The sequence below is a fragment of the Sus scrofa genome, chromosome 4 (assembly GCF_054392235.1).
Source record: "Sus scrofa isolate SSC_HxYL_T2T_F1_AM1 chromosome 4, Sscrofa_HxYL_maternal_Yorkshire_Landrace_v2.0, whole genome shotgun sequence".
NCBI classification, from domain to species: Eukaryota; Metazoa; Chordata; class Mammalia; order Artiodactyla; family Suidae; genus Sus; species Sus scrofa.
The window spans coordinates 2,366,870-2,393,748 of record NC_139386.1 but is presented as its reverse complement, the minus strand read 5'-3'; the positions used below and the strand labels follow the sequence as shown (position 1 = coordinate 2,393,748).

The 26,879-nt window shown below is 55.7% G+C and overlaps 1 protein-coding gene across 5 annotated transcripts in view; it reads right to left on the bottom strand.

Annotated features, from left to right (window-relative positions):
- Positions 1–26,879, bottom strand: part of LOC100517649 (maestro heat-like repeat family member 5) — a 62,038-nt gene that overhangs the window by 19,932 nt on the left and 15,227 nt on the right. For 3 of the 5 annotated variants that reach the window (XM_085021003.1, XM_085021005.1, XM_085021002.1), the window contains exons 7-19: positions 20,201–20,308; positions 19,795–19,911; positions 19,398–19,517; positions 18,342–18,488; positions 17,657–17,779; positions 16,861–16,940; positions 14,552–14,687; positions 13,133–13,228; positions 11,199–11,303; positions 9,252–9,387; positions 8,783–8,955; positions 5,002–5,151; positions 4,346–4,500 (exon numbers count right to left, since the gene is read on the bottom strand). In XM_085021003.1, coding sequence (XP_084877129.1) covers positions 4,346–4,500; positions 5,002–5,151; positions 8,783–8,955; positions 9,252–9,387; positions 11,199–11,303; positions 13,133–13,228; positions 14,552–14,687; positions 16,861–16,940; positions 17,657–17,779; positions 18,342–18,488; positions 19,398–19,517; positions 19,795–19,911; positions 20,201–20,308 — 1,646 coding nt within the window. The remainder of the gene's footprint in view (positions 1–4,345; positions 4,501–5,001; positions 5,152–8,782; positions 8,956–9,251; positions 9,388–11,198; positions 11,304–13,132; positions 13,229–14,551; positions 14,688–16,860; positions 16,941–17,656; positions 17,780–18,341; positions 18,489–19,397; positions 19,518–19,794; positions 19,912–20,200; positions 20,309–26,879) is intronic. The other 2 variants (XM_085021004.1, XM_085021006.1) reach the window with 1 other exon arrangement.

Here is a 26,879-nt window from a genome sequence, read left to right as displayed (position 1 = left end):
GGTGGGAGTCTAATGGGGGCACCCCAAGGGCTGCAGGCGATAGAAGGAAATGAAAACCCTGCCTTTGCAGAAAGAAACAGCAAGAAAACCTGATGCTCCCTCAGCACCTGAGGAAAGCAGAGGGGGTTCTCCTGAGAATCCGAGCCATAAAGTCTACTTTGGGGTCTGAATTCACATCACCAGTGCCCCCACAAAAAACCCCCTCCAGTAGAGACTTTTACATGTGAAGGGTCTCGGGCTGAGAGGGTCCCCAGGTGACTGAGACCCCACGTCAGACCATCAATGTAAAACGCGCTCCCACCTCACGGATGTTGAAGCGGGAAAAGATGGGGTTCTGAGAACTGAGGTAATAAGATGTGGATTCCAGCACGGAAAAAACTGAATTCTAGACCTGGGCAACTAAGGACCACTGTGGCCGTCTGGGTGCCCCGCTGATAAGGATTTCCTTGAAAAACAAGAAGGGAAAGGAAAACTATACCCCACCGTGACTTCCGAGAAACACGCAAGAAGCGGGAAAGCGACCTGCCTGCCCCAGCCTGCAGCCGCTTCCATCCCAGCGCAGCTCTGCTCGGCGGCAAGGCTTTGCGGCAGGTGCAGGCAGCACGGGAGGAGCCACGGAGAGGAGAGGAGAGCAGACAGAGCCAGCAGCGGGCTCAGAGTTAATCTAGATCAACTTCGGGAAGACGAGGTCCGTCTGAAGTCTGAAAATATTAAAAAAGTGAAAAGGGAGACCAAGGGACCACAGGAAGGCGACTGAGAAGTAGGCTCATTTGAAGGGCAGCTTTCAAGACACACAGCTTTGGGGAGGAAAAAAGGGCACCAGAGAAAGACGTCCCCATTGGAAACCGGCTGGTAAAAAGGTAAAAAGGTGCAAAAAGGAAAAACTGAAGGACCCGCAAGAGAAACAAGCACCCAAAAACTGGATTCCTAGCCTTTCCTTCCACCTACCTCCAAGCTGAAAACCTGCTAGGTTATCCAGACTTCGCTGGACTGACAGAAGAGGGTGCCATTGAACTTGAAATCCTACCAAACACTCCAACAGTGTTGTAGATGAACCGGAGAGAAGTTATAGGTCTGTAGAGTTGTTGCAAAAACCTCCCAGGAAACAAAAAGACACACATCAAATGAGAAAATTCCTCCCCGAAAAACGACCATGAAGCAGAAAAGTTGTTAGGACAGCACTCCAGATGCGGGCCAATATACTCCAGAACACATTTGAAGATATAAAAAACCACTTTGAATTCTAAATTCAAACAGGACCAAAAAAAAAAAAAAAAAAAAAAAAAAAAAAGCGCCTCTAATATGAAAGGAAAGAGCCAGTTGAATTTAGAAGTGGAAAAAATTTACAAGGTGCTCAGGAAAGATAAGGCTCCAATGAAAAACCGTGGTAAGGGGCATTGAGGAAGCGTTCTGACCACCAAGAAAATAAAGATGCGTTAAAGACAGGCGTGAAGGGGCCACGGAGAAAGTCGTGGAAGTGGAAGACAGGCAAGAGGCAAGACTGGCGCTCGAGGGACCGGAGCCTCTGAAGACAGCGCCCAAAAATGGAGCACCACTAACACTCAAAACTATAATCAAGAGAGAAAGAGAAGAGGGGGATTAAGGGGTACAGACTTCCAGTTACAAAATGATTAAGTCATGGGGACGACTCTACCGTGTGGGGCACAGGGTCAATGTGGTATCTTTGTGTGCTGACAGGTGGCGACTTGACTTACCGTGGTGCTCATGTTGAAACACATAGAAAGAGTGAATCAGGGAGTTCCCAGTGTGGTTCAGTGGTAACAAACCCGACTAGGATCCATGAGGATGCAGGTTCGATCCCTGGCCTCGCTCAGTGGGTTAAGGATCCATGTTGCTGTGAGCTGTGGTGTAGGCCAGCCGTTGTAGATCCAATTTGACCCCTAGCTTGGGAACCTCCGTATGCCGCAGGTGCGGCCCTAAAAAGACAAAAACAAAACCAAAAACACCCAAATAAACTCATAGAAAGAGAGACCAGCGGTAAGGCTGTGGGAGGTAGGGGAGGAGGGGGAACTGGATGAGGGGGGTCAAAGGTACAAACTTCCAGTTATAAGACAGATAAGTACCAGGGACGCCATGTGCCACATTATTAATATAGTATTAATAGTATACCCTGTGTTATAATATATAATAACATGTGAGGTCTATTTTATGTGAAAGTTGTTCTAAGTCCTGAGAGTTGTCATCACAGGGAAAGATCTGGACAAAGAAGTGAAGGCAGTGCTGAGAGGAAGACAGAATTATCTCACTGGTTGTTACAGGGCGATGGATGGATGAGCGTTTAAGGATATTCGTGAAAACTGATAAATGTTCTTAGTTAATATTGAAAGATTAAATAGGAAAACAAGGGGCTAAGGGTGTTGAAATAGGTTAGGAGTACAAAGGCAACAACTGGAACAAAAACACAACCCTTCTTAAAAAAAAACAGCTAAAGATCAAAGAATACACGTCTCATAGGAAAAAAAAACATAGCACATAAAACACACACAATTACAAAATATTACGACAGAGTTGAGATTCAGCCTCTCATTCATATCAAAAAATGTAAATGCACTTAGCTCACCCATGAAAAAGATTTTCACCTTAGATCACAGATCAAGACCAAACTATATACTGTCTACAAGATAGCGCCTAAAACAAAGAGATTCTGGAAGGTTGAACTAAAACATGGACGAATGCTTGCTGGGCCGGTAGGAAACAACTGAAAGCAGAGGTAGTGCTCCTGACAACAAAGTGGGATTCGAGCCCTCCGGGCATTAAATGCGACAGGCAGGGCAGTTTTTAATGCTGAAAGTCACAATTCATAAAGAAGACAGAACCCTTGTGAATAAGTACACACCAAATAACACGGCGACCTTGTGACTTAAACCCCAGGAGATGGCAGGATACACAGAGAGAAACATGGGAAGAACAGGCGGGTTTAATTCCCCGTTCTCAGTGCAAGACAGATCAAATGGACACAGATTGAGTCAGGAGGCAGAAGACCTAGCACCAATCACTAGGCTAAAACCTGTGGCTGTACAGCCAGTCCTGCATTTGATAACAGAAAAGACAGCTTCTCAGCTGCCCGTGGAATATTCACATAAACTGTTCAAAGGATCAGTAAATTCCAGAAAGCAGACACTTTAGATGCCAGTCTCGGGTCACAAGGCAAGAAAACTAGACATTACTAACGGAACCAAAAAGGTCACAAGGAAGTTAGAAATCTTCCCGGGAGCAGGTGCAGGTGTTGGGAGCTTGTGGGAGTTCTCTTCTGGTGGCTTCTGGTTTTTCAGTGGAATGGAACCAAGGTTGGCAGCTGGGTGCGAAGAGGGGGCAGAGGGGCGGGGCTTGAGGAGAGGGAGAGGCGGGGACTGGCAGCTCGTTTCCAGGCAGCACTGAGGGGCCTGTGGAGGCGTGCTACCGGGATACGCAGGGTGGGGTGTGTTCTTCCTGCACCTGGCTGCATAGGTGCCGGCGTGCAGGGTAGAGGCAGGTTTAACTGGAGGTGAGTTCTGCCAGCCAAACGTTACAGAGGGGCCCAGGGGCTTGGCGTGTGTCCAGGGAGTTCCTTAAACCCGGGAAGATGGAATCTATGCGGGCAGGAGGGAGATGAAGACAGGTGAGAGGCCACGAGAAGGTGGGCAAGGCAGGGAATGGGCAGGTCCTGGAGGGCAGAGGCTCACTGGGTACCAGAGACAGTGAGGTGGGCGGTGGTCAGAAGCAGGGGAGAGATGCTTGAATCTGGGGGTGATGGAGACAAGGGCATGACCGTGGGAGTGGGGGCTGAGGGGGGGATGGAGGCCAGATCGCTGGAAGAGGGGCGATCCAGACACTGCGACATCGTGGCCAGGGAAACATGGTGAGATTTCCCAAGGTCACTCTACGTCCTCAAGGTCCAGGGAGTGCCTCAAGGCAGGCACGTGGTGAATGGTAGCAGGTGGTAGAGACGGAAGACCCAGGATTCGGAACTGGAATTTTAGGGAGAGAGAGTACCATCTCCAGGCTCAGGGGTCTGGGGGCTGTGGTGGCCACCGTGGGGCAGGAAGGGAGGTCCTTGGAGGAGCAGGAAGGATGGCAAGGGGTGGTGTTGGCTGGGGTCTTGCCAGGAGCACCCAGGGTTCCGGGCCCTCTGGGTCAGGTGACAGGGGGTCGAGGCTGGGGTGGGAGTGTTGGATGCTACAACCGACAGAATGAACGGTGAGCAGTGCCTCCCGAGAGCCGGCCCCAGGAGGTGCACGATAAATGAGCAGCTATGTGGCTCCCAGCCCTGGGTGGGGGAGGGTCCCCCCTCCCCGGGGAGGATGGGGGCGTGGCCGTGGGGCAGGGAGGGCGGTGGTCTGGGCACCTGTCCAGAGGTATGGAGAAGTCCAGGAAGGCGGCCACCAGCTCGGGGGTGTGGTTCCGGGCCAGCAGGGTGATGGCCTGCAGGGCGTTCTGCTTGGCTTGGGGGATGCGGACGGAGCAGAGCTGCAGGTGGATGGCCCGGCTCAGGTTGGCAACCTGTGCAGGGAGGAGGCGTATGGGGCGAGGGCTGGTCTTGGGGGGAGGCCAGGCCCCCCCTTGGAGCCACTTCAGATATGTGCTCTTCTGAGCGGGTGGCACAGCCCTGCCCTGGGGAGTCTGCGCTGACACCAGGTCAGAGAGGGTGTCCCAGCCTGATGGGGAGACGAGTTCCACTCGCTCTTGCATGTGCCCCCCCCTCCACCGCCCCTGCTGCCCCACTGGGCGTGGAGCAGCCGCTCAGTCAATGCATGTTTGTCCCAGACCCTGCACACGACACCCAGGGCCCTGGGACACCTGCTCAGGCCCTTCCTCCCCGCCCCCCATTGGAACCTCTCAGAGTGGTCACTGCTGAGAGTGGGGACTGTATCTTCCCCCTCAGGCCCATGCTCAGGGACACGGCCTTGGCCCTGAGGCTCTAGCCCCCGGGTGCTGACTACTGGGCCCGTCCCTCTGCCCCCTGCCCCGTCCTGGTGGGCCCTCAGCGGATGACGCCCTCACGGTCTCCAGCCTGGCCCCATGCTCCTGGATGACAGCCAGCAGCATGTCGGCGGCCGCCTGCACGCGGAAGGGGCTGGAGGAGCCCAGGCCGTTGACGGCTGTCCAGATGAGGTCGGCCAGCTCTGCCATCGTGAGTTGCTTCATGACTTCCTGTAGCAGCGGGATGGAGGCCCGGGTCACCGTGGCCACCTGGGCTGGGCGCCCATGTCCCCACCTCCACTGCTTCTCCTCCTCTTTGTTCCAGGCTCTCTGAGTCTCTGAACTAGAATCTAGATGCCTGAGCCCCACTCCTCTGGGTGCCCAGCATGTCACCCACTTTTCACGTCTGCACGTCTCTGCGCCCATGACACCCCAGCGGCAGGATGAGAGGGCTGATGCCCACGGAAGGGCCAGGACACAGCCCCCTTCCTCACTCGGACCCCAGTCTTGTCCTGGGACACTGGTAGCCAGGCCAGCGTCCTCTCCTTCCCTCCTCTGCCCTGGCCTCACCTCAGGGGCTGCCTCATCTGCTAGCTGCCACCCAGTCCTGCTTCTTACAGAGTTTCAGTCAAGAGCAACCCAGCTCCAGCCCTTTGAAGGATCTTCAAGCTCACCTTGGCCACCGCCCAGGCCTGAGAAGGTGTGTCTATGGCGCACAGTAGGGCTGGGCAGGGCCAGGCTGTGTCCAGAACCCAGGGCTCCTGTTCCCCAGCAGGATTTGCCCGGGAGCCTGACTCTGCTGCTGCTCACATTCTCCCGGGAGGGACCCTGAAGGTCCAGGGGGGTGAGTGTCACCTCTGACCCCAGGCCATGAACCACTCCGGGGGATGAAGGGGCTCTTGGGAAACGCAAGATGGGGAGGTGGGGTCCCTGCTGTACAGCTTCAGACCACAGTCTTCTAGAGGAGGTGCTTAGGGGTGGAACCTTCTGGAAAGACAGAGCAGTGGTGCCCAAGAGGGTAGCCACCAGCCACACGGAGCTATTTCACGTTAAGTAAAAATGAAAATTCAGCTCCTCAGTTGCACAAGCCACATTTCAATTGCTAAGAGCTCCATTCTCCCAGAAAGTCCTATTGGAAAGCTCCGACTCTGAGCACCTGGAGACCAAAGAAGACAGATGTTGCTGAGGGAGAGATGGTTGGGGGGCCTGATGGAAAACTGTATGCTTGCGAGGATGTTAGGACGATAGACTGTTTCTTTGCAGGTTAAGGCGTTTGCTGAGGTGTTTGAAAGTCTGCGAGGATGTTTGTATGTACGTTAGACATAAGAATCAGTGTGAAATAATGTTAGAAGGTTTATTAGGATTTCACTATTCTAAAATTCTGGTAAAATGGGAGAAGGTTAGGTTATTAGTTATTGGTTAGAATGTTAAGATAATTTTAATGGAGTATTTGTAGCTAAAAAGAACTTCTTGTGTTAGACTATTAGATTCATAAATCTGGTGAGAACATTTGTTATATTACATTTAAAATTGTTCCCTATACTGTTAAATTCTGGCTAAATCCAGAAGACTACTATCTCAGGATTGGTAGATATTTTGAGGTATCTTACTTTTAATTTTTATTTTTTTGCTTTGTAGGGCCGCACCTAAGGCTTATGGAGGTTCCCAGGCTAGGGGTCGAATCGGAGCTGTAGCCACCGGCCTACACCAGAGCCACAGCAACGCGGGATCCGAGCCGCGTCTGCAACCTACACCACAGCTCACGGCAACGCCGGATCGTTAACCCACTGAGCGAGGCCAGGGATTGAACCCGCAACCTCATGGTTACTAGTCAGGTTCGTTACCATTGAACCACAGGGGAACTCCTGAGGTATCTTGTTTTAACCCAGGGCATGGGTAAACGTGAGATGGAGGTATCAGTGATGGAGGTGATGGGATTGGTGGTGGTGGTGGTGGTGAGATGGTAACGGCAGTTGTGGTGGTGGGGGGCTGATGGGGGTGGTGGGGATGCGGTTCTGGGGGTTAATGTGGTGGCAGTGACGATGGTGATGGTGGACGTGGTGGTGAGATGATGGTGCGATGACGGTGAGATGGTGGTGCGATGGTGATGAGATGGTAGTGAGATGGTAGTGAGATGGTGGTGCGATGGTGGTGCGATGGTGATGAGATGGTAGTGAGATGGTAGTGAGATGGTGGTCTGATGGTGGTGAGATGGTGGTGCGATGGTGGTGAGATGATGGTGATGATGGTGCGATGGTGATGCAATGGTGGTGAGATGATGGTGAGATGATGGTGATGACGGTGGGGAGGAAGGTATCGTGTATATAAGACAACACGCGGAATCCGGGACTTATTTGGGACCAGAATCTAGGTCTGTTCTCCATCTTAAACTTTGCCAGAACTACCATCCCTTTAGTAGCAGACTCTTCCCTCCTATTCCCTTTCTGTGCTCTGTCCGTCATGCTTCCTGTCCAAGGAGAGCCAGAGCTGAAAGCCCGCTCCCCCTGTGTGGGCACCATGCAGAGTGGGGCGGACCGCCTTTCCCGGGTCCTGGACCTTATGTTCCTAGCCACTCAGCCCACCTGAGAGCTCAAGTGCACTCAGGGTCCACCCCTCCCCCGAGCTGGTCCCCAGGGAGCCCTCCTCTCAGCCCCTCCTCTGCCCTCAGCCCAGGATCTTTGGCAGAAACCAAAGCCACGCCTGGTGTCCCCATTCTGGGCCTGGAAATTGACGTAGTGGCCCCAGGGCTTCAGATTTTCTGTACTAAACTTCCAATTAGCCTCAGCATGCTGACGACCCACTGCAGCTGCAGCAGGCACGGGTTCTGGAGTCAGGCAGGGCTGGATTCAAAACCCGCTGGGCACCTACTAGCCCTGTGCTGCTGCTTCATCATTTGGTTCAACTTTACGGTGTTTGCTGAAGCCCGGCCCTGTGCTGGGCCCTGGCGAGGCCCCTGTCTGGCCTGGAGGTCTCACGAGGAGACTGACAAGCCCCGCAAGACAGGGCCTCCATCAGGCGGGGGTTCAACTGGAAGAAGAAGCCGAAGTCACCGTAGTGGAGACGTCGTGAACTGACCCCTCAGAACACGAAGCCCCATCCAGCCTACACCCTGTGCCCCAGCCTCGCTCATCTTCAGAAAAGGACACAATTCACACAGATACGGACTGTGCCAGGGACACGGAGTTTCACTGAGCTGGACACTGGAACTGCTGGACACCCCCAAGCCACTGACCGAGGAGGGTGTGGCAGCGGGAGATCCGAGGACCGTGGAAGAGGGGAGACAGGCTATGCCTTCAAAAGAGGAGGGTTTGGCTTTCGGGGGTGTGTGTGGTGGGGGGAGAGTGAGGCCTCTGGGGCTATAGCTGCAGAGCGGTCAACCTGCAAAATCAGACCAACTGAAAAGCTGTCCCCTGGTGCCCAGGAGAATGCCCACTGTGGGAGCTGCCCTGCCAGCACCACCGATAATTAGGAGCTCCTGGCACCCGGAACGTCATTGGCACCACTGTGCCCATTTCAAAGAGGAACTGAGCCTCAGGCAGAAGGGGCTAGTCCGAGGTTGCACAGCCACGAGCAACAGAGCTGGGGCTCAGGCCTCGCTGCCCACCCAGAGTCTGTCCCCAGCCCTCCCCCAGGCCCCTCCCCCATCCACCCCTTCCCAGGCTAGGGGTTGGGGGCTGAGGGCTCTCCAGAGCTCTCCGTTCAGCACCAGAGGCGGAGGCCAGGTCCTGGCCTCGGTTTTAATACTCATACCCGGCTCCAGGGGGAGCTCCGTCAGAGAGGCAGAGTGGGGGTTGGGGCAGAGCATGGCCACGCCCCCCACCCCGCCCTGCCCAGACCTGCCCAGGATTCTAAGGGCTTTGACCTTGAAGACTTGGGAGCTGCTGGGCTGGAAGGTGCCCTCCTTTGGAAGCTCCATCTCCTGGGGGCTGTAGCGAATGGCTTTCTGGTCCCCGCTGCTCCAGAAGGGGGCTCCATCCTCACTGGCCTGGGACAGGTGCTTGGGGGCCGGGGCTCGCACTTGTGAAGCTCCCCCTGCTGGCCAGGTGGGATTGGGCAGGGGTGAGGGCAGGCAAAGGCGGGTTGGGGTCCAGGTTGGGGCCGGCAGGAGGTAGGGTGGGGTTGTTTGTAATCAGTCACACCAGTGTCAGAGTTTGGGGTTGTGAGTCAGAGTGTGGCAGGCAGATGGAGGCCATTGCTGGGCTCTGGCTGAGGTTAGACGTGAGTCGGCAGGAAGTTTGCGGGGAGGTGAGCTGAGGGGTGCGGGAGTGGGTTGGGCTGAGGCTGTGGTTGGGGTGGGAGCGGGCCTGCTGTGCAGGTTGGCAGAAGCTCACCTCTCTGGCGCATCAGGAGCTGGTAGAGATGGCCCACTGTTTCCAGGCTGGAGCCCTGAGTGGCCTTGTCCGGGTCCTGGCACAGAATCCCCAGCATGCCCACCAGCTGCCCCATCCTTTTGAGGTCCTCTTTTGGCTGTGGTGAGAGCACAGGGGAACCACTGGCGGCAGATCCTGCCCCGCCACACATTCATGGCAGCACAGCCAGCGTCAGAATGGATCCCCTCAAATCGTGTGCCAGGGCTGGGATTTGGGTCTGGCAAAATGTACACCAAAAACTCAGAACTCAAGAGGAATAACACTATATACACACATACATACACACCCACACATCTATACATATACACGAACATATAAGTATATGTGTGTGTGTATATATTTGTATGTATGCTTTTTTTTTTTTTTGTCTTTTTAGGGTCGCACCCACGACACACGGAGGGTCCCAGGCTAGGGGTCCAGTCGGAGCTGTAGCCACCAGCCTAGACCACAGCTATAGGAATGCCAGATCCCAGTCGCATCTGTGACCTGCACCACAGCTCACGGCAACGCCAGATCCTTAGCCCACTGAGCAGGGCCAGGGATTGAACCCGTGTCCTCATGGTTCCTAGTCGGATTCGTTTCCTCTGCGCCATGATGGGAACTCCTATATATGTATTTTTTTTTTTTTTTTTTTTTGCTGCACCAATGGCACGTGGAAGTTCCCGAGCCAGGGGTCAAACCCGCACCACAGCAGTGACCATACATGACAATAAGTGAGAATCCTTAACCCTAGGCAACCAGGGAACTCTGAGAAATAGTATTTTAAGGTGATATTTATAAAAGTCAAAATGAAGGCAAAAAACCCATGAGGAATAACGCTTCAAAACTTTGTAAAGACGGGCTCTGACCGGCACATCCACCGCCCGGCCCCACTCACCTCACCCTAACCCCAGCCCTGGTTCCAATGCAACTTTATTCCCAACCACAGGTGGCCATAGTCTGGCGATTCGATTGTTCCAAACCGCACATTAAAATATTGATCTTGTTTGCAGAGAGAGTATTTTGGTGTCTCCATAATTTTTTGTGCCCAGAGGTAAGTGCCTCTCTTGCCTCTTCCGGATCCAGTCTTGTGTTTGGAAATTGATTTTGAGTAAATTGAAGGCAATTTGAACCCCTGGAGAGAGGCCCCCTCATCAAAGGAGTGCTGGAGGAGGTCTGTCCGGGGAGATTTCCTCGGGCAGAGCCAGCCCGCACCGCCTGGCAGTCCGCCTGCCTCTCCGCCTCCCTTAAAAAGGCGCTGCCCGCCAGGCATCAGGTGGGGGAACTCATTTCCTCCGGGGAACTCATTTCTTCCTCTCCCTGAGGAGCTGATGCTGGTTTGGGCTGAGGAACGCAGCACCACTCGCTCCCTGAACCCATGCTGATGTTCATTCACCCTAAGGGTGTTCGTGGCAGACGGCGGGTACGCTGTGATCCGTGAGGATGGGCTTGGGATGCGCGAGGGCGCGGGGAGGATGGCGGCTCCCGCGAGGCCGTCGACCTGAGCCCAGGGCAGCACTGCAGCCTCTACGAGCCCTTTCACGGCCCCGGACCCCACCTGACTCCCACTGTAGCCCTCCGAGGTCTCCTTTCTTCCCGCTTCCCGAGAAACGCAGGCTCAGCGGGGAGACCCTGCCCAAGGCTTCGAGGTAAGAGCCGTCTCCTGGACCAGGCTTCAGGGCACGTGGGCTCAGCGCTCAGCTGGCAGCCTTGAGCCCGTGTCCCCAACCCCCTACCCAGCCTGTTTCCTCACGTATAAAAAGGAGGATTACTTGGCCGGGCCACACGGGAGTCCGGGACCCAGCCTGTCCTGATGGCAGGGACCCAACGGGCCTTGAACCCCATGAGCCTTCGCAGCCTCTGGGAGAAGGGTGGCTCCGCGGGGAGCAGAGGGGGTGTGGGTGTGGGGCTGCAGAGCCGAGTACTCACGTCCAGGTAGAGGCTGTGGCTCAGGAATTTGAGGAGGCTCATGCATAGGTGTACAGCCCGCTGCCGCTCGTGTGCCTTCTCAGATGCCAGCCAGACGTACAGATGCTGCAGGTGGGAAGGGTGCTGCAACCTGGGACCTCTGCTCGGGGCTGGCTCCGCCCTGCCCTGGGCGGAGGCCCTGCTCACCGACCAGGCCACGCCCACCGCCAACCCAGACCACACCCCTGGCCCAGGCCCCACCCACCGGCCCAGGTCTCGCCTATCCTCAGCCTAGGCCACACCCCTTGGCTCAAGCCACACCCATCATCATGCCCAGCCACTTCCTGGCTCAGGCCCAGCTCACTCGCTCTCCAGCTCACTCGCTCTCCAGCTCTGCTCAGGGGCTTAACACCACCCGCCCGAGACCAGACCACCGCCTCGGATCAGGCCCCTCTCACTCCCAGCCAAGGCTCGGGCTCCACCCCTCTCCCGTCTCCCCTTCCTTGTCCTTTGGCACAGCCTCGGCTCATCCCCCGGCTCTAGGCCACCTCGCACCAAGAGGAAGAGTCATTTTTTTTGTAGCAGACACGCTCCTCTTGCTCAAAGCCCTTTGAGTCTCTTGGTTCCTACTGGTTTCTCGCAGTACACCTCTTTCCAGAACCATGCTTTTCTATGCACGCCATAAATGAAGGCATGGAATCACAAAGGAATACTGAGGCGTATTGAAACAGTTATGCTGGAGTTCCCGTCGTGGCTCGGTGGCAACGAATCCGACTAGGAACCATGAGGTTGCAGGTTTAATCCCTGGCCTTACTCAGTGGGTTAAGGACCCAGCATTGCCGTGAGCTGTGGTGTAGGTCACAGCCGCAGCTCAGATCTGGTGTGGCTGTCTTTGGCTGTGCAGGCCAGCAGCTGTAGCTCCAATTGGACCCTAGCCTGGGAACCTCCATGTACCTTGGGTGCGGCCCTAAAAAGCGGGAAACAAACAAACAAACAAAAAACAGTTATGCTGGGCACTTCTAAGCCACGTCTGAGCCTCTCTGTTAAGGGAATGTATGTATGATCATCGGAGCTAGTGATTCTGACGCTGGCCGAGGATAACGTGTTTGGAAATTCTGTGACTCGGTCACATCCTGTGACAACCACTGTGCCTTCCACTGGAGGCAGACAGCCACTGCTGGCACTGCTGGGGTCTGTTGCCACCCTGCCGGGGAGGGGCGTACTGCTTTGCAGCTCAAGGTGAAGGAAAATGCAGACAGTATTTCCTCCTGGATGCGCTCACACCCCGACTCCCATCTGTGCACTCCGGGTTGGCTGCCCCTGCTTCGGAGCCCCACCCCCCCAGCACCCTCCCTAGGCCCCAGCCTCAAGGGCCCTCTCTCCGTTCTGGCCCACTGTGCTCACTGGTGCTGCTCGCCTTTGCCCCCACTGTGCCCTCTGCCTGCTGGGCCCTTCCCTTCCCTTCCCACCTAGTGGCCTTCTTGTCATCACCCAGGTGAAGGCCACTGGCCCCGACCTCCCACCCTCCCAGGAGAGGCAGCCTCCTCTGTCTGCCCCCACCCCCCACCGACACTGGATTGTCCCTCCTGTTGGGTAGCCTCTCCTTTCAGGAAGGGACTCCTAGAGGGCAGTGACAGGAGTGGGGGTGGTGGGCTTATGAGCCCCCCTCATGGCTGGGGACACTGCTGCAGGGGAAGTCCCTTGGGGGGAGGGCAGCTCCCTCCAGGCCAGGCCACTGGCTCCCTTTGGTGTGGTGTTCATGGCCCGCTTGCTGCCAGGCTGCACCTGTTGTCTCAAACCCCCGTGATCCTTAGTGACGGACAGTCCTCGAGCATCTGTGCTCCTGGGTCACTCCTACCCCTGGTTCAGGCCCTGCCTCCTCTGGGGCATCCTCCTCTGTCCACCCTCTGCCCCGCCTATGCCACCCCCAGCTGCCCCGCCACTGCCGCCCTCACCGACAGCAGGAAGTGCAGCTCGTCGGCCGTGGGGTTCTGCACGATGAAGCTCTGCAGCATCTGGTCCAGGGCCTCCGAGGTTTGGTTATAGAGGGTCTGTGCAGGGACGTGGAGCAGGTCAGGTGGCCGCCGAGCCCGGGTGGGATGGAGGCTGGCCGAGTGGCCTCCCGATGCTGGCGGCACCCACTTCCTGCACACTCCCCAGGCCAGGCTGCACACCTGGCCTGTGAGTTCACATCATGCCCAGGGAGGCCCCTGGAATCCCCACTGGGCAGCTGGGCACAGGTTTCTCAGGTGGCTGAGGCAACATCATTTCCAAGTTCACAGGCATGCAACCTGCACAAGACCTGGCTCAGAAGGCTCTATGTGCTTGATTTAGCGCTCTGCTCTTGCCATCTTGAAATTCTCAAAAAATTTCCAATGGAAGTCACATTTTCATTTTACATTGGTCCTGATTCCTGGGTCTCACACAGGAGCCCCCCACTTTTGCTGCTTTGCTAGCCTGGTCTGCTCAGGGATGGAGGGGCTGTAGGAAGGACCCACTGGAGCAGAGCGGTGGCAGGGGGGGTGGTTTGACCATCAACTCCCTGGGGGTCCTGGGGAGCTCACTTCGGCTCTCTGAGCTGCCTTTGTCACCTGAGAACTGGTTGGAGCCAGCCCCCTGCCAGGGTGGAGGTGGACACTGATTGTGAATAGACAGAGCCCCACTGCTCAGTGCCTGGCTCCACGGTTGTGCTCTCTGGGGCAGCCAGCTGTGAAGTCATCTGGCCACAGTGGCACCCTGGACTCCTGCAGGGTTGGGGTGCAGGCAGACACCCTCCCTTCTGGAGGGCTGCTGCAGTGGTGTTGCCCCCGGCCCATGGGGCCCCTCACTCTCACCCCTCAGCCAAGGTTCCAGCCTGGGTCCGGCCTGGGGGTGTGGTGTGAAGAGCAGGGCCGGGGTCGGGGGTGGGGCAACGCTGACCCTCCCTCCAGACACCCTCTTTCTCTGAACTGGTTTCCTCACTCTCTGGACAGTCGCTACTGGAAGGATGAGCTAACGCAGATGCTGCGCCTGGCACACAGCAGGTGCTCAGTTAACAGGCCTCCCAGCCCTTTGCAACCCACACTCAGGCGCCAGGTGCTGGCAGGACCTGGTGAGATGGCGCGCGCCCCCTGGTGGCGGAGGCCCGCAATGGCAGGCGCCTCCCAGTTGAGCCGCTTCATCTCTCCGCGGTGGAATCTGGGGTGGGGTGGGTGTTCCGCCAGGGGGTGGAGAGCGTGTCAGGGCTCCTTCCCGGCCTGGGGCAGGGGGGTGGGGTGGTGTCAAGGCCCTCTGCCCGTCCAGCCTGCCCCCTCCCGAGCCGAGAGCAGCAGGCAAAGCTGGATACCCTGCCTGAGGGTCCCCTCCTGTAGGCTGTGGGGATGCTAGATTCACACCTGTATGTTGGGCGGCTCCAGAAAGAGGCAGGTGTGTTTTTCCAGAACTTCCATCAGTGGCAGGGACAGCACACTGTGGAGGCTGATGGACAGAAGCCGAGATTTCCTCTCCAAGTCCAGGGGCGGCCTCAGCTTACTGTGTGTGAACAAGGGCAGGGACGGGGTGTGGGGGCCAGGCACCTGCCAGAACAGACCCAGGCCCTCCTGCGTTTGCCCAGCGGCTCACGGGCACACTACTGTCTGCCGGCCTTTTGCCCCCAGGGCTGTGTGGACCTCTGGACAGGATTTGTCAGGGATGCTGGGCCTGGGAGCAGGGCCTCGAGCAGCCCTCAGCCCAGCTCCCTTTCCTGCGCAGGCTGGTCTTGCCCCAGCCAGCTTTGGGACCTTAACAGCACCGTTTCAGCGACTGATGCCAAACTTTCATTCTCCGAGGTCTCAAGGAATAATAGCTCTGTTGACTGCCTGCCTCCTACTTGCCAGCACCATCCAGCGTTTTACGTGGGCTACGGCCGCCTGGCACTCCCGTGAGTGGCATTTTCTCCTGCTTCCCACAACCCTCCCCGACTCCACTCCTCCTCCAGGCAGCGCCCGCCTCTCTCCTCCCGCTTTTCCCCCCGCCCCTGCAAGGGTGGTCTGCACTGACCGCTCTGCCCGCCCGAGTCCACCGGGTCAGACATTGCCCGAGCACCCCCTGCTCCTGGCCTGTCCCAGGTGGGCTCCACCTGGCAGCTCCGTGGCCTGGTCTCGGGGGCATCGGTAGCTTTGAAGAGGTGACCGCCTCCTTCTCAGAAGGGCCTTCCCGGGCTCGGGTCTCCCTGCCCCCATCTCCCACGCACCTGCTCCCACTCCCTTGCTGGCTCTGGCCCCCTCCTCACCCTCTCATGTCCAGGCCTCGGGCCCTTTCTCCTCCATCCCTGGCCTTAAATGCTATCCGGATGCCGACGACCACAACCTCGGGCCCTCGGGCCTGCCGTCTGGGCCTCACCCGGGCTCCCCATTCCTGCCCACTGTGCGGTGCCATCAACGCGCCATGTTTGCCAGATGTCTTTCTCAAAGGCGGTCCATGCAGGGGCCCCGCCTCGCTCAGCCAAGAGCCAGTATCCCTGCACGACCTTCCTTGTGACCCCCGGGGCATCGGCCGTGCCCGCCGCTCTCTCACTCCCCTCCAACCACTCTGAGCCCTCGCTGGTTCTTCTTCAGCTGTGCTCCAGCCCCCGGGCCTTTGCCCCTGCCTTCCCCTCGGCCGGCCGGCTACCCACACGGCTCCCTCTCTCACCTTCAGGTCTTTGCTTAGTGTCGTTCCGACAGAAGCCTCGGGGTGCCTGGCGCCAGGGAGGTGCTCAGTCAACCGATACTCGGTCGACTGATTCTCCTTGTCGCAGCCCTGAGCCTCATTTAGTTCTCAGCCCGAGGGTTTCACGTTCCCTCCCTGTCTCGTTAATCCCGTCTCATTTTTCTTCATTATTCTCGTCAGTCTCTGAAATGTATGGTTTGCTCGTTCTGTGCCCCCTCCCCAGCTGTCAGCTCTCAGAGCACAGGGACCTTCCCTGCGGGTTCCCAGCAGGGCTGCTAGGACTCAGAACAGTGCCTGGGATGCTGCAGGTGGTCAGAGGTCACTGGGAATGACCGGATCCGGAAGCTGAGGCTCGGAGAGCTCACGGGCCTGTTCTACCTGCTCTGGGGAAGGCCGCCCAGCTCCACCTGCCACTGTGCCCAGGGCCACGCAGGGCCCGCAGGATGCCTGGCTCCTGCCCGCACCTGCTCTGCGGTCTGAGAGCAGGCAGCTGAACTCCCCGGCCTCCGCTGGCTCGTCAGGCTCACTCTGATCTGGCCAAGCGGGGAGGCTGGTCCAGCCTCGCCCCACCTGTAGCTGCTATGTCGGGAGCCACCTCTGGCGCTGGGATTCCCTCCGGACCTTAGCCAGCCTCCCTCCCTCCCCTAGGAGGTCGGTTGGCGTCTAGACTCAGTTTCCCTTGGCACTTCCTTCCCCGACCGCTAGAGCCTGCTCTAGACTCTGCGTGTGGCTGGGGTCTTGCCACGAATTGACTGCTCTGACCTTGAGTGTCTGTGGGGGTCGGACGGTCAGCTTACTCTGCTCAGTGGCTGTGGCCGAGACCACAAGCTCTGGTCTCCATAAGCTGCCCGTCCTCACCGCCCCCTTGGCCCGCACAGGCTCAGGTCCCTAGCCCTGCCCAGTCGGGCCTTGATGTCTGGTCTCTCTCATCTCACTTGTCTGGCTGGCACCAAGCCCGAGGCGAGCGGCTGCTGTTGGATGGGAGGAAGGGCCTCTGTGGGGCCGGGAAGCCTACCAGAGGCTGGAGATGATTTGGAGGCTCTGCTGGCGAGCGGACGTGCACAGCGAGTCCTGGGGCTCCTTCTCCATCAGAAGCTGCAAATCCCAGGGGAGGGCGGAGTCACTCAGGCCTGGCCTCTCCCACCTCTGACCCCGAGTCCTCTCCCTGCCTGAGGACCTTGGGGCCCAGCATCCCTGGAATCCACAGGCTCACACCCCTCACCTTCCCAGGGAGCCCCTGCGCCCTGGCCCCCACTTAACTAGAGCATAGACTTTAGAATCGACAGGTCAAGTCTGAGCCCTGGCTGCCCTGCCACTAGCCGCAGGACGCTGGGCAGGTCTCCCAACTGCTCTGAGCTTTGTCCATTCACAGATAACACCACGTCGTGGCCCCTGTGTTGCACGTGAAGCAAGGCATGCAAAGCAGAATGTCTGAGTCACAGCGGGAGCTCGGTAAATTAGAGCTGTTGTTACCCTTGTCATCTCTGCTCTAACTGGGCACCCCTTGTGTCTTTCCTCCGCTCCCCGAGCGGTTCTCTGGGGCCCCGGTTTCAAGGAACCATGCTGTGAACGAGGTTGGTCTCAGCAGAACGGGTGGCGCTGGCCTCTCTGGGTCTCAGCCACGTCGGCTGGAAGGGGACCTTCCAGCTCAGGGGCATGGTAAGAAGTGAGTGATGAGGGGTGGAGGCCTGTGAAGGGTTTGTGCCCACTCGAAATCCAAGGTGCCCACCGTCTCCCGGTGGTGCCCCTCACGCTGCTTCGCGGGAGGCCCCCTCCGGGAGCCCTTCCTCCGCCCGGGGCCTGGCGCTCACCGTCAGACACTCCAGGAGCTCAGGGACCTGGGAGAACTCGTAGCTCTGGGCGCCCGCGTTGCGGCCGAGGGCCCGCACCAGCATGAGGGCGGCCGTGAGGAAACTCTGCTTCAGGGTCTCGTCCTGGGGCGGGGGGCACAGGTCGCCGAGCAAGGGGGTGGGGTCCGGAGTGGAGGCACCGAGGGGCAGGAGAGCAGGAGAGCCCCCGTCACATGTGGCAGCAGGGCCACGGCTGGAGGGGCTTTGGCAGAGACCTCCCACGGGGGCCCCACGGGAGTTGGGGGAAGGGGGGGAACCCATGCGACTTTGTTTAAAAGTAAGAATACACGGATGGCCCTCTGGCATCAGGAAGAGTCCTGAAGGCACCTGTGCACGCCCCCCCCAGCTGTGGGGCCCCCCAGGCTCCGGGCCCCGAGTGCGGGAGAGGTCCTGGTGGGGGGTGTAGCAGGGTCTGTTGTCACAGGCCGTGGTGGGAGGTGCCCGGCCCCCCAGCAGCCAAGGGAAAAGCCAGGGTTTGCTTCAAGGGGAGGCGGGGTGGGGCCCTGACGAGGCCAGGAGGCTTTAGGTGGGGAGGAGGCGAGGAGGCCGGACCCGGCCCTGCGGGAGCCCGGGGGTGCGGGTGGGTGGGGAGGGGGCTCTCGGCCGGGGGGTGGCAGTGCGCAGACCAGCTTGGGCGGGCCGGTACCCAGGTGCTGTAGTGGAAGTAGAAGACCAGCCGGGACAGGGTGCTGTCCACCCAGGGCAGGACGTGGGCGCTGGCCTTGTCTGCCATCTGGCCGTAGGCGAGGAGGAGGGTGCTGCTGGCCCACTTCCACCGCAGGTCCTCGGGATGCTGGGCGGGGTGCGGGTGGGGCAGGCAGAGCATCAGGGCCCTGCTGACACCCCCCGCCCCCATCCCTGCTCTGGGAGCAAGAACAGAAGGGACCGCAGGCACCGGCAGGGGCCTGGAGGCAGGGTGTCCTGAGGGCTGGCGGCCTGGTTTACCGCCCCAGGATGGGCCTCAGGGGTCACCTGGGGGTGCATGGAACTGGCAGCCCTGTCCTCAGGAGCCCAGCACCCATCTCCCTCCTGCCCCCTCCTCGGGTGGCCGGGGGGCCTGGAAAGGTCCTGCCCGGACCTAGGGAGTTGGCCCAGGGCCCTGGGCTTTGGCTCTGGGCGAGACCAGAGGGTGAGGGGACACCTGGGACACCACCCACATCCCCTGAGGATGTCATGGCTCCCTTGCCGAGTGGACCCCTGAGGTGTGGACATACGTCCCCAGTGCTGCTCTGCCACCTGCTGGCCAGGGGCACCCAGGAGGCCGTGGTTTAGTTATGGCTCTTCCCCCATTTGTCTAACCCGGCTCCCCTCCTGCAGCCCCAGGCTCTGCTTCTGCCCGGGGCGAGGTGGCTGCTCCGTCCATCGACCGGAACCAGGGCTGACCTCTGGCCTGTGCCTCGGGTGTCAGATGCGGCCCGAGATCAAAGAGCCATTAACCAACACGCAACAGGTACCCTGTCGTCCTGGCACCTGCTGTGCTGGCCTTCCTGCCAGGCTCACTGGCATCCCATCAGCGGGAGGCGGGAGTCCCTGCTCGGGAGGAGAGGGCTGAGGCCCCGGGGCCACCCCACAGGGGGCCCAGAGATGGACGGTCCCCTAATTGGCTCCAGGATCTCCCTGGGGAGGCCTAAACCTTCATGGAGGGAGGGGTCCCAACCTCCCCCGCTCTGGCCGAGGCCTCGGACAGCTGGGGAGCCGATACCTTCGGGGAGAAGCTGTGCAGGCTCCACTTGATGGGCGTGCTCCGGCCAAACTGCTCCAGGACGGCCCAGACGTGGTCCAGGTGGCGGGCTGCGGCCAGTCCCACAGTGAGGGCCATGCCCTGCGGGGACAGGGGACCCGGGTCCCTGAGGCAGGGTCGCAGGACCAGGCCTCCCCTTCACCTGGGGGGCGGGGTGGAAGCCGAGGCCCAGAGAGGGAGGGGACTTGTTCAGGAAGTAGCTATGTGACAAGGAGGAGGACCCAGACGTGAGGGGCTCGGCAGGTGACCGGAGTCAGGACTCGCATGTGAGCAGGGTCCGGGCTCGGGGTGGGACCAGGCTCAGGCTACGCCGTGGTCGGGGCAGGCGGGTGGGGGATGGGCGGGGCCGGGGCCTCACCTCCCTCTGCTTGGGCCACTGGTGCGACGTCTCCAGGAGGCTCCTCAGGTGTGTCCTGACCGTGGTGCCGCTCTCCTCGGCTTGCAGGACCAGCCCGTAGAAGATGAACAGGAAGGCCTGGGGGCGGGTCTGGCGTCCAGTCCTGTGCCGGACCCCCCCCTTCCCTGTCCACCCTGGGGACCAGCCCCTCCCCTGTCCGGGCGCCTTGGCCTTCCTGGCCCTCGTCAGCCTGGGGATGGACCATCCACCCCCTGCCTGGTGGCAAAGCTCCAAGGGTGTGGCTTCCAGCCTTGCTGCCAGCCCCCGTCCCTCCAGTTTCCTCCAGGGGCCCAGGCCTCGCTCTAGATGTGCGGCCCAGGGACAGAGCCCGGGCCTGGCCGTGGGCAGCAGGGGGGCTTGGGGCCACCTTCTCCGGGGGCTGCTCCTGATGTGTCCGGTCAGGCTTGGTGAGCGCCTCCAGCAGGTCCTTGGACCACGCTTCTCTGTCCAGAAACTGGACCGACTTGATGGCCATCTGTGTGCAGACGGGGGTGGGCAGCCTAAGTGATTTCCCAGCAGCCCGGCCACCCCCGGCCCCGCAGAGCCCCGACCACGCTGTCTTCTTCCTTTCCCCCTTCTGAGGCTCCACGGCCTGCTCCCTGATTTGTTAGCCAGCCCTCATTCCTCGAGATTCCTTTCCCTGGAGGTGTTCTGGTGGGGGGCTGGAGACCGGGAGCCCGAGCATGTCCCCAGTGCTGGGCAGGGGCTCGGTCCTCAGAGATGCTCGGCCCCTGTCCACGGAAGGCGGCTCCTCCAGAGTGTGTGTGTCCTGTGTGTCCACAGCTGTCTCTCCAGCAAGTCGTCAACGCTCCATTAATATGTTTTAATGAGGGAATCGATGATTAAATAAATGAAACATCCCTTCAAATTATAAAGTCCTAAAACCTCGGCCCTGATCTCACATGATTTTATGGTTTGACTGAGACGGGACCAAACGTCTCCAACGTTTCCGCGACGTTTGATCCTAAGATTCTTTTGGGGGTGGAGATAGGTCTTCTAATTTTGCTCCCAATCCAAAAAATCTTACAAGAAGAAAAGGTTGGCAAAAGTGAAGATGAACATCTCAAGAAGTTTGTTCAGCTGAGCTGCCATAAATTAAGTTGAAAGACGTAGCAGCCTTTTGCCTGTGATCTATTGCCAAGAGTTAATGTCACGGATAAAGGACGCTTTATAAACCGCGCCGGAAGGGATGACAACGCACATAAAAACGGAGCTGCATAAACTCAGCCTTGCTAATATTTAAGGAATGGGAATGAAGAGAGCATATCATGTTGACCAAGACTGGCAGAAAGTAAAACCGCCAAATTTCAGCACGTAGCTTTGACCTTGGGTCGGGGAGGTGGTTGGACTGCAGTCAGGCGCAGGGTTTGGCAGCGCTGACTGAAGTTTATAACGTGCATGCATTTCCCCGCGGGAGTCTATCTCCGGGACTCGCCCCTGGAGGAGTGCTAGAGTGCCACCCTTGGAGCTCAGGAGCTCCCCGCAGCCTTGCTGGATGCAAGACCTGCCCAGAGTGCCCCTGCGCCCCCGCCCAGGCAGGATCCCTTGCACCCCCTCTGGCCACACTCCTTCGGACCCTGAAATGGAAATTGCTCTCGCTTATGCCAGAATCCGGAGGAGCTTGTCTGATTTGGTTATGCTCCCCATCTGGCCCATTTACAGGATTTTGGGGTACAGCAGAACCTGGGTGCTCTCTCACTTACCCACAGGACAGGTGTCTGCTGAATCCCCATGGGACCCCGGCCTCCTGGAAACTCCTAGGTTTTCTAGAAGCACCAGGGGCTCCCGTGCCCTCCCCCAAACGACCATATTCTTCTGTTCGCTGCTGCACGTGCCAGCGTTTGGTGGCAAAGCTGGTGCAAACTGATGTGACCCTGTTTATGGGAACGAGCGGGACTTTTGCCCGTTTCTGTTAAGAGAGAATTCATATATTTGATTCTGCATCTGCCCCAGATGCAGCTAAGGCTGTTTACTGACTGTACATAAACTACATAGTTCTTCGACCTCTCCCTGCAATTCTGCCTCTTCTTAAATTTGAAACACATCTGTTTCCAAACTTAATCTCTTTCAGTTTTAAATATTTTATTTTTTTTTGTCTTTTTGTTTTGTCTTTTTAGGGCCACACCTGTGGCACACGGAGGTTCCCAGGCTAGGGGTCGAATCAGAGCTGTAGCCGCCGGCCCACACCACAGCCCCAGCCAGGCAGGATCCGAGCCGCGTCTGCAACCTGCACCACAGCTCAGGGCAACACCGGATCCTTAACCCACTGAGCAAAGCCAGGGATCGAACCCACAACCTCATGGTTCCTAGTTGGGTTAGTTAACTACTGAGCCGTGACGGGAACTCCAAGTTTTAATGATTTTTAAATTGGGTATGTTTACACCGAAGCACACGTATCTTTAGTGTGCGGTGCGATGAGTGTCGTCGGATGGCCAGACCCCATCAGGATCTAGAACATTTTCCGCTGCCTCAGAAAACCCTCTCTACTCCTTCCCAGTTGAGCTTCATCCTTGCGACACTGACTGGATTTCGTTCGCCCGAGTTAGCTTTGCCTCTTCTAGAGGTTCACACCATGGGGTCTGGGGTCGTGCCGTGCGCACCTGTGTGTGTCTGGGATTTTTCCTCCGCGTGTTCTCGAGATCCGCCCGTGTTGCTGCGTGGATCAGCAAGTTCGCTTCTCTTTCTCTGCTCTCGTTTTTCTGATTTCCTTTCTGAGGCTCGGTTTCAGTTGAACCAGCTGGGCTTTCTCGCGTTTCCTCAGGTGGACAGGCAAGTAATTGATTTTAGATCCGAGGTGAGGGACTCCGTGGGCCAAGTACAGCTTGTTTCCAGTTTGAGACTATTAGGAATCAGGCTGCCGGCAACGGGCTCGTGTGTGTAATTTTGTGCACGAGGGTTTCATGCCTCTGGGGTTAAAGCCTGAAAGTGGAATTGCTGAGTCAGGGGTTTAACATTATACGAAAAAGTCAGTTTTCCGAGGAGGTCTCGCGGTCCCACGAGCAGCGTGGGCTTCCCCGCTGGCATTGGTGGGGTTTCTCTCCCGTCTGAGCTCGGCCGGGGCCTGTGGTGCCAGCTCACACCCGTTTTAACCAGCTTTTTCCTGAGGATTCAAGACGCCGACCGTGGTTTCTTTGGCTGATGGGTCATGTATTTGCCTTTCTTTGCGATGTGCCTTTTTCGATCTTTGGTCCATTTTTGCGGTTGGGCTGGTGTCTTTTTCTCCCTTCATTTCTTTATTTCTTCTGGACACAATCCTTTGTCAGAAAGGTGTCTCGTGAATATTTTCTCCATGTCTCTGGCTCCCCTTTTTCATGTTTCTCGTAGTATTCTTTGAGAACAGAGGCTTTAATGCAGATGAGTTCCAGTTTATCCATTTTTTTTTTTCTTATGATGAGGGTTCTCTGGGTCCTAAGATATATTCTCCTACTCCAAGGTTGGCAAGATTTTCTCCTGTGTTTTCTTCTAGAAGCTTTTTCATTTTCGTTGTTGTATTTGGGCCTTGGTTCCATCTCAAATGAATTTTTGTATGGTTCCAGGCTGGCGTTAAAGTTCCTTTTCCCCTCCCCTTGAAAAAATGGTTTGTTCCAGAACTGTTTGTTCAGAAGACTTTCCCCATTGAATTGCTTTGGTACCTTCCAAAAAAAAAAAAAAAAAAATTACCATGTACGTGTGGTTTTATATTGGAGTTTCTATTCTGTTCTGTAGATTTACTTGTTTAATCTGTCAGTTCCTCCCTGTCTTTTATTTTTGGCCACACCCATGGCATGTGGAAGTTCCTGGGCCAGGGATTGAACCCACTCCACAGAAGCAACTCAGGCCCCTGCAATGACAATGTGGGATCCTTAACCCACGGCGCCACGAGGGGATGTACCCTCACTGTCTTCCTGAGCTATGTAGCTAGGTGGGAAATCTTGAAGTCAGGTAGCGTACTTCTTGCAACTTTGTTCTTTTTGAAGATTGTTTTTCTGTTCTAGGTCGTTTGAAATTTCCATGTAAAAATTTTAATTTTTAAATTGTATTTAATTCTATAATGGGAGTTCCCTTTGTGGCTCAATGGTTAAGAAACCCCACTAGGATCCACGAGGATGCAGGTTTGATCCCTGGCCTTGCTCAGTGGGTTAAGGATCTGGCGTTACGGTGAGCTGTGGTGTGGGTTGCAGACGCGGCTAAGATCCGGTGTTGCTGTGGCTGTGGTGTAGACCGGCAGCTGCAGCTCTGATTTGACCCCTAGCCTGGGAACTTCCATATGCCTCAAGTGCAGCCCTAAAAAGCAAAGCAAAAAAAAAAAAAAAAAAAAATATATATATATATATTTATATGTATATATTTAATTCTGTAATAAAGTTGGTTTGGATTTTGATTGGCATTGCATCAAACTTGTAAATTAATTTTGGGAGAAATGAAGACTTAGCATTATTGGCTCTTTTTATCCGCGACCACATAGCTCCATTTGTTTAGGTTTCCTTTAATTTCTTTTTGCAAGATTTTGTAAGAATCATGCACATATTTGCTAAATTTATCTTAGAGTTTTTATGTTTTTAATAGGGCTGTGTCATTGTTTTTTTAAGCTTTATTTTCCAATTGTTTGTTGTAAGTACATACAAATTTGACTGCCATTTGCATATTGATTTTTTATTCTAAGATCTGGCTAAATTCAATTATTAGTAATAAATAGTTCTAGAATTAAAAAAATTTCTGTGGTGGAGTTCCCATTGTGGCTCAGTGGGTTAAGAGCCTGACAGAGTGTCCATGACGATGCAGGTTTGATCCCTGGCCTCCCTCAGTGGGTTAGGGATCTGGAATTGCCCCAAGCTGTGGCTTGGGTTGCTGATGTGGCTTGGGTCTGGCACTGCCATGGCTGTGGCCTAGGCTGGCAACTGCAGATCTGTTTGACCCCTAGCCTGGGAACTTCCACATGCCACAAGTGTGGCCCTAAAAAGACATTTTTCTGCAAGATTTTCTTTTTTTTTCTTTTTCCTTTTTTTTTTGTTTTTGGTCATGCTCTCTGCCTGTGGAAGTTCTGGGGCCAGGGATCAGACCTGCACCATCAGTGACCCAAGCCACAGTGACAAAACCAGATCCTTAACCCACTGAGCCCCGAGGGAACTCTGAGATTTGCTCTGCCTGCAATTATGGTGACTGCTAAGAAAGAAGGTTTCCGTCTTCCATTGCAAGCTGTGTGTCTGCTTCCCTCCTCTTACCTGATGGCGCTGATGGGACTCGAGGGCAGTGTGGACCAGAAGTGGAGCGTGGACACCTTTGCCTTACTTTGCTCCGGTGGGAAGGGGTTTGTTCATTCCTCATGACTTACGTTCACTGGAAGGTTTTCATCGATGTCAGTTTCCGCCTGCTCCTCCTTCGTTAGGGCCTCTCGCGTTATGATATTGTGATGCACTTATGATAAATGTTTGATAAAGTTACGTAATTAGATAAGATTATGTAAACATATATTAAAATTAAACGGAGAATAAGATATGTATTTGGTCTTCAGCTCCGTCTTCATCTAGCACAAAACTAAAGCACTCCTCTAAGAGACTGGAACTGTCATGGTGTCTCTTGCTATTCACAGCAAGCCTGGTCCCACTTTCAAAACCCTGGATAACCCCGGAATGGGGGCACGTTGCCAGGGGAGCCAATCGTGGTTAGAGGGTTGGAACCTTCGTTCACCCCTAAACCTCGGGAGGCGAAGGGGCTGGATGTGGGCTTTAATTGTCGGTGGTCAGTGATTTCTTTTTTCTTTTGTTCTTTTTATCACTGTGCTGTGCACATGGAGGTTCCCAGGCTAGGGGTCAAATGAGAGCTGCAGCCGCAGGCCTGCAGCACAGCCACAGCAACACTGGGTCTGAGCCACATCTGTGCACCACCCTGCCGCTTCTTTCACCCCCCAAGAGAGGCCAGGGATGGAACCCAAGTCCTCACGGACACCGTGTGGGGTTCTTAACCTGCTGGGCCACAACGGGAACTCCAGTGGCCAAGGATGTTATTAATCACACCTACTAACGAAGCCCCATAAAAGCCCCAAAGGGCGGGAGTCTGACAGTTTCCAGGTTGGTAAACACATGTGGATGTTTTTTCTATGTTGCCGGGTTGATTTTGGTGTTTTTTTTTTTTTTTGAAGATTTTTGAGTCCGTCTTCATGATGGATATTGGTTTGCAGTTTTCTCGTAATGTCTTTGTCTGGCTTTGGTGTCAGAGTCGTGGCTGGCCTTGTAAGATGATCTGGGAAGTGTTGCTCCTTCTTCTGTTTTCTAGGAGAATGTGTATGGGATTGGTATTCTTTCTTCCTTAACTTGTGATAAAATTAAGCACAGGAGTGCCTGGACCTGGAGTTTCCTTTGGGGTAAGGCCAAGGATTCCAGTTTCTTTGTTACAGGGCTACTCAGATTTTCTGCTTCTTCTTGTGTCAGTTTGGCAGTTTGCATTTCCTAGGGAATTTGTCTATTCAGTCTAGGTCGACTAATTTATTGGAATCATTTTTTATTACTCTTCCATGTCTAAAGCATGTGCAGTGGTGTTCCTTCTTTTCTGATATTAAATATTTTTTATTTTCTTCATCAGTCTATCAGGGAGCTTATCATTTCATGAAAATTTTGAATACCTTACTTTTTGGGTTTATGCCTTATTTTTAAAATTTCTCTATTTTTTTTTTTTTTTGGTCTGTATAAAAATTTTCTTTGACTTCTACTTCAGCTTTTAGTTTTTCCTTCCTTCTACTTACTTGGGACTTAATTTGCACGTTTTTGGAAAGCTTCTTAAAATGAAGGTTTAAATAAGGGATTTTATACCGTTCTTCTTTTCTAATAGAGGCATTACAAAATAGAAATTTCCTTCTCAGCATTAGTTTTTGTTGACCTCCACCATCTTTCATGTCGCATTTCCTTTATCATTCAATTGAAAATATTTTCTCTTTTCCTCTGTGACTCCTTCTCTGACCCATGGGTTATTTAAAAGCGTGTCGTCTGATTCCCAAATATTTGGAATTTTTCCAGATATACTTTTGCTATTGATCTCTAATTTATGTTCTGGTCAGAGAATGTACTGTTTGA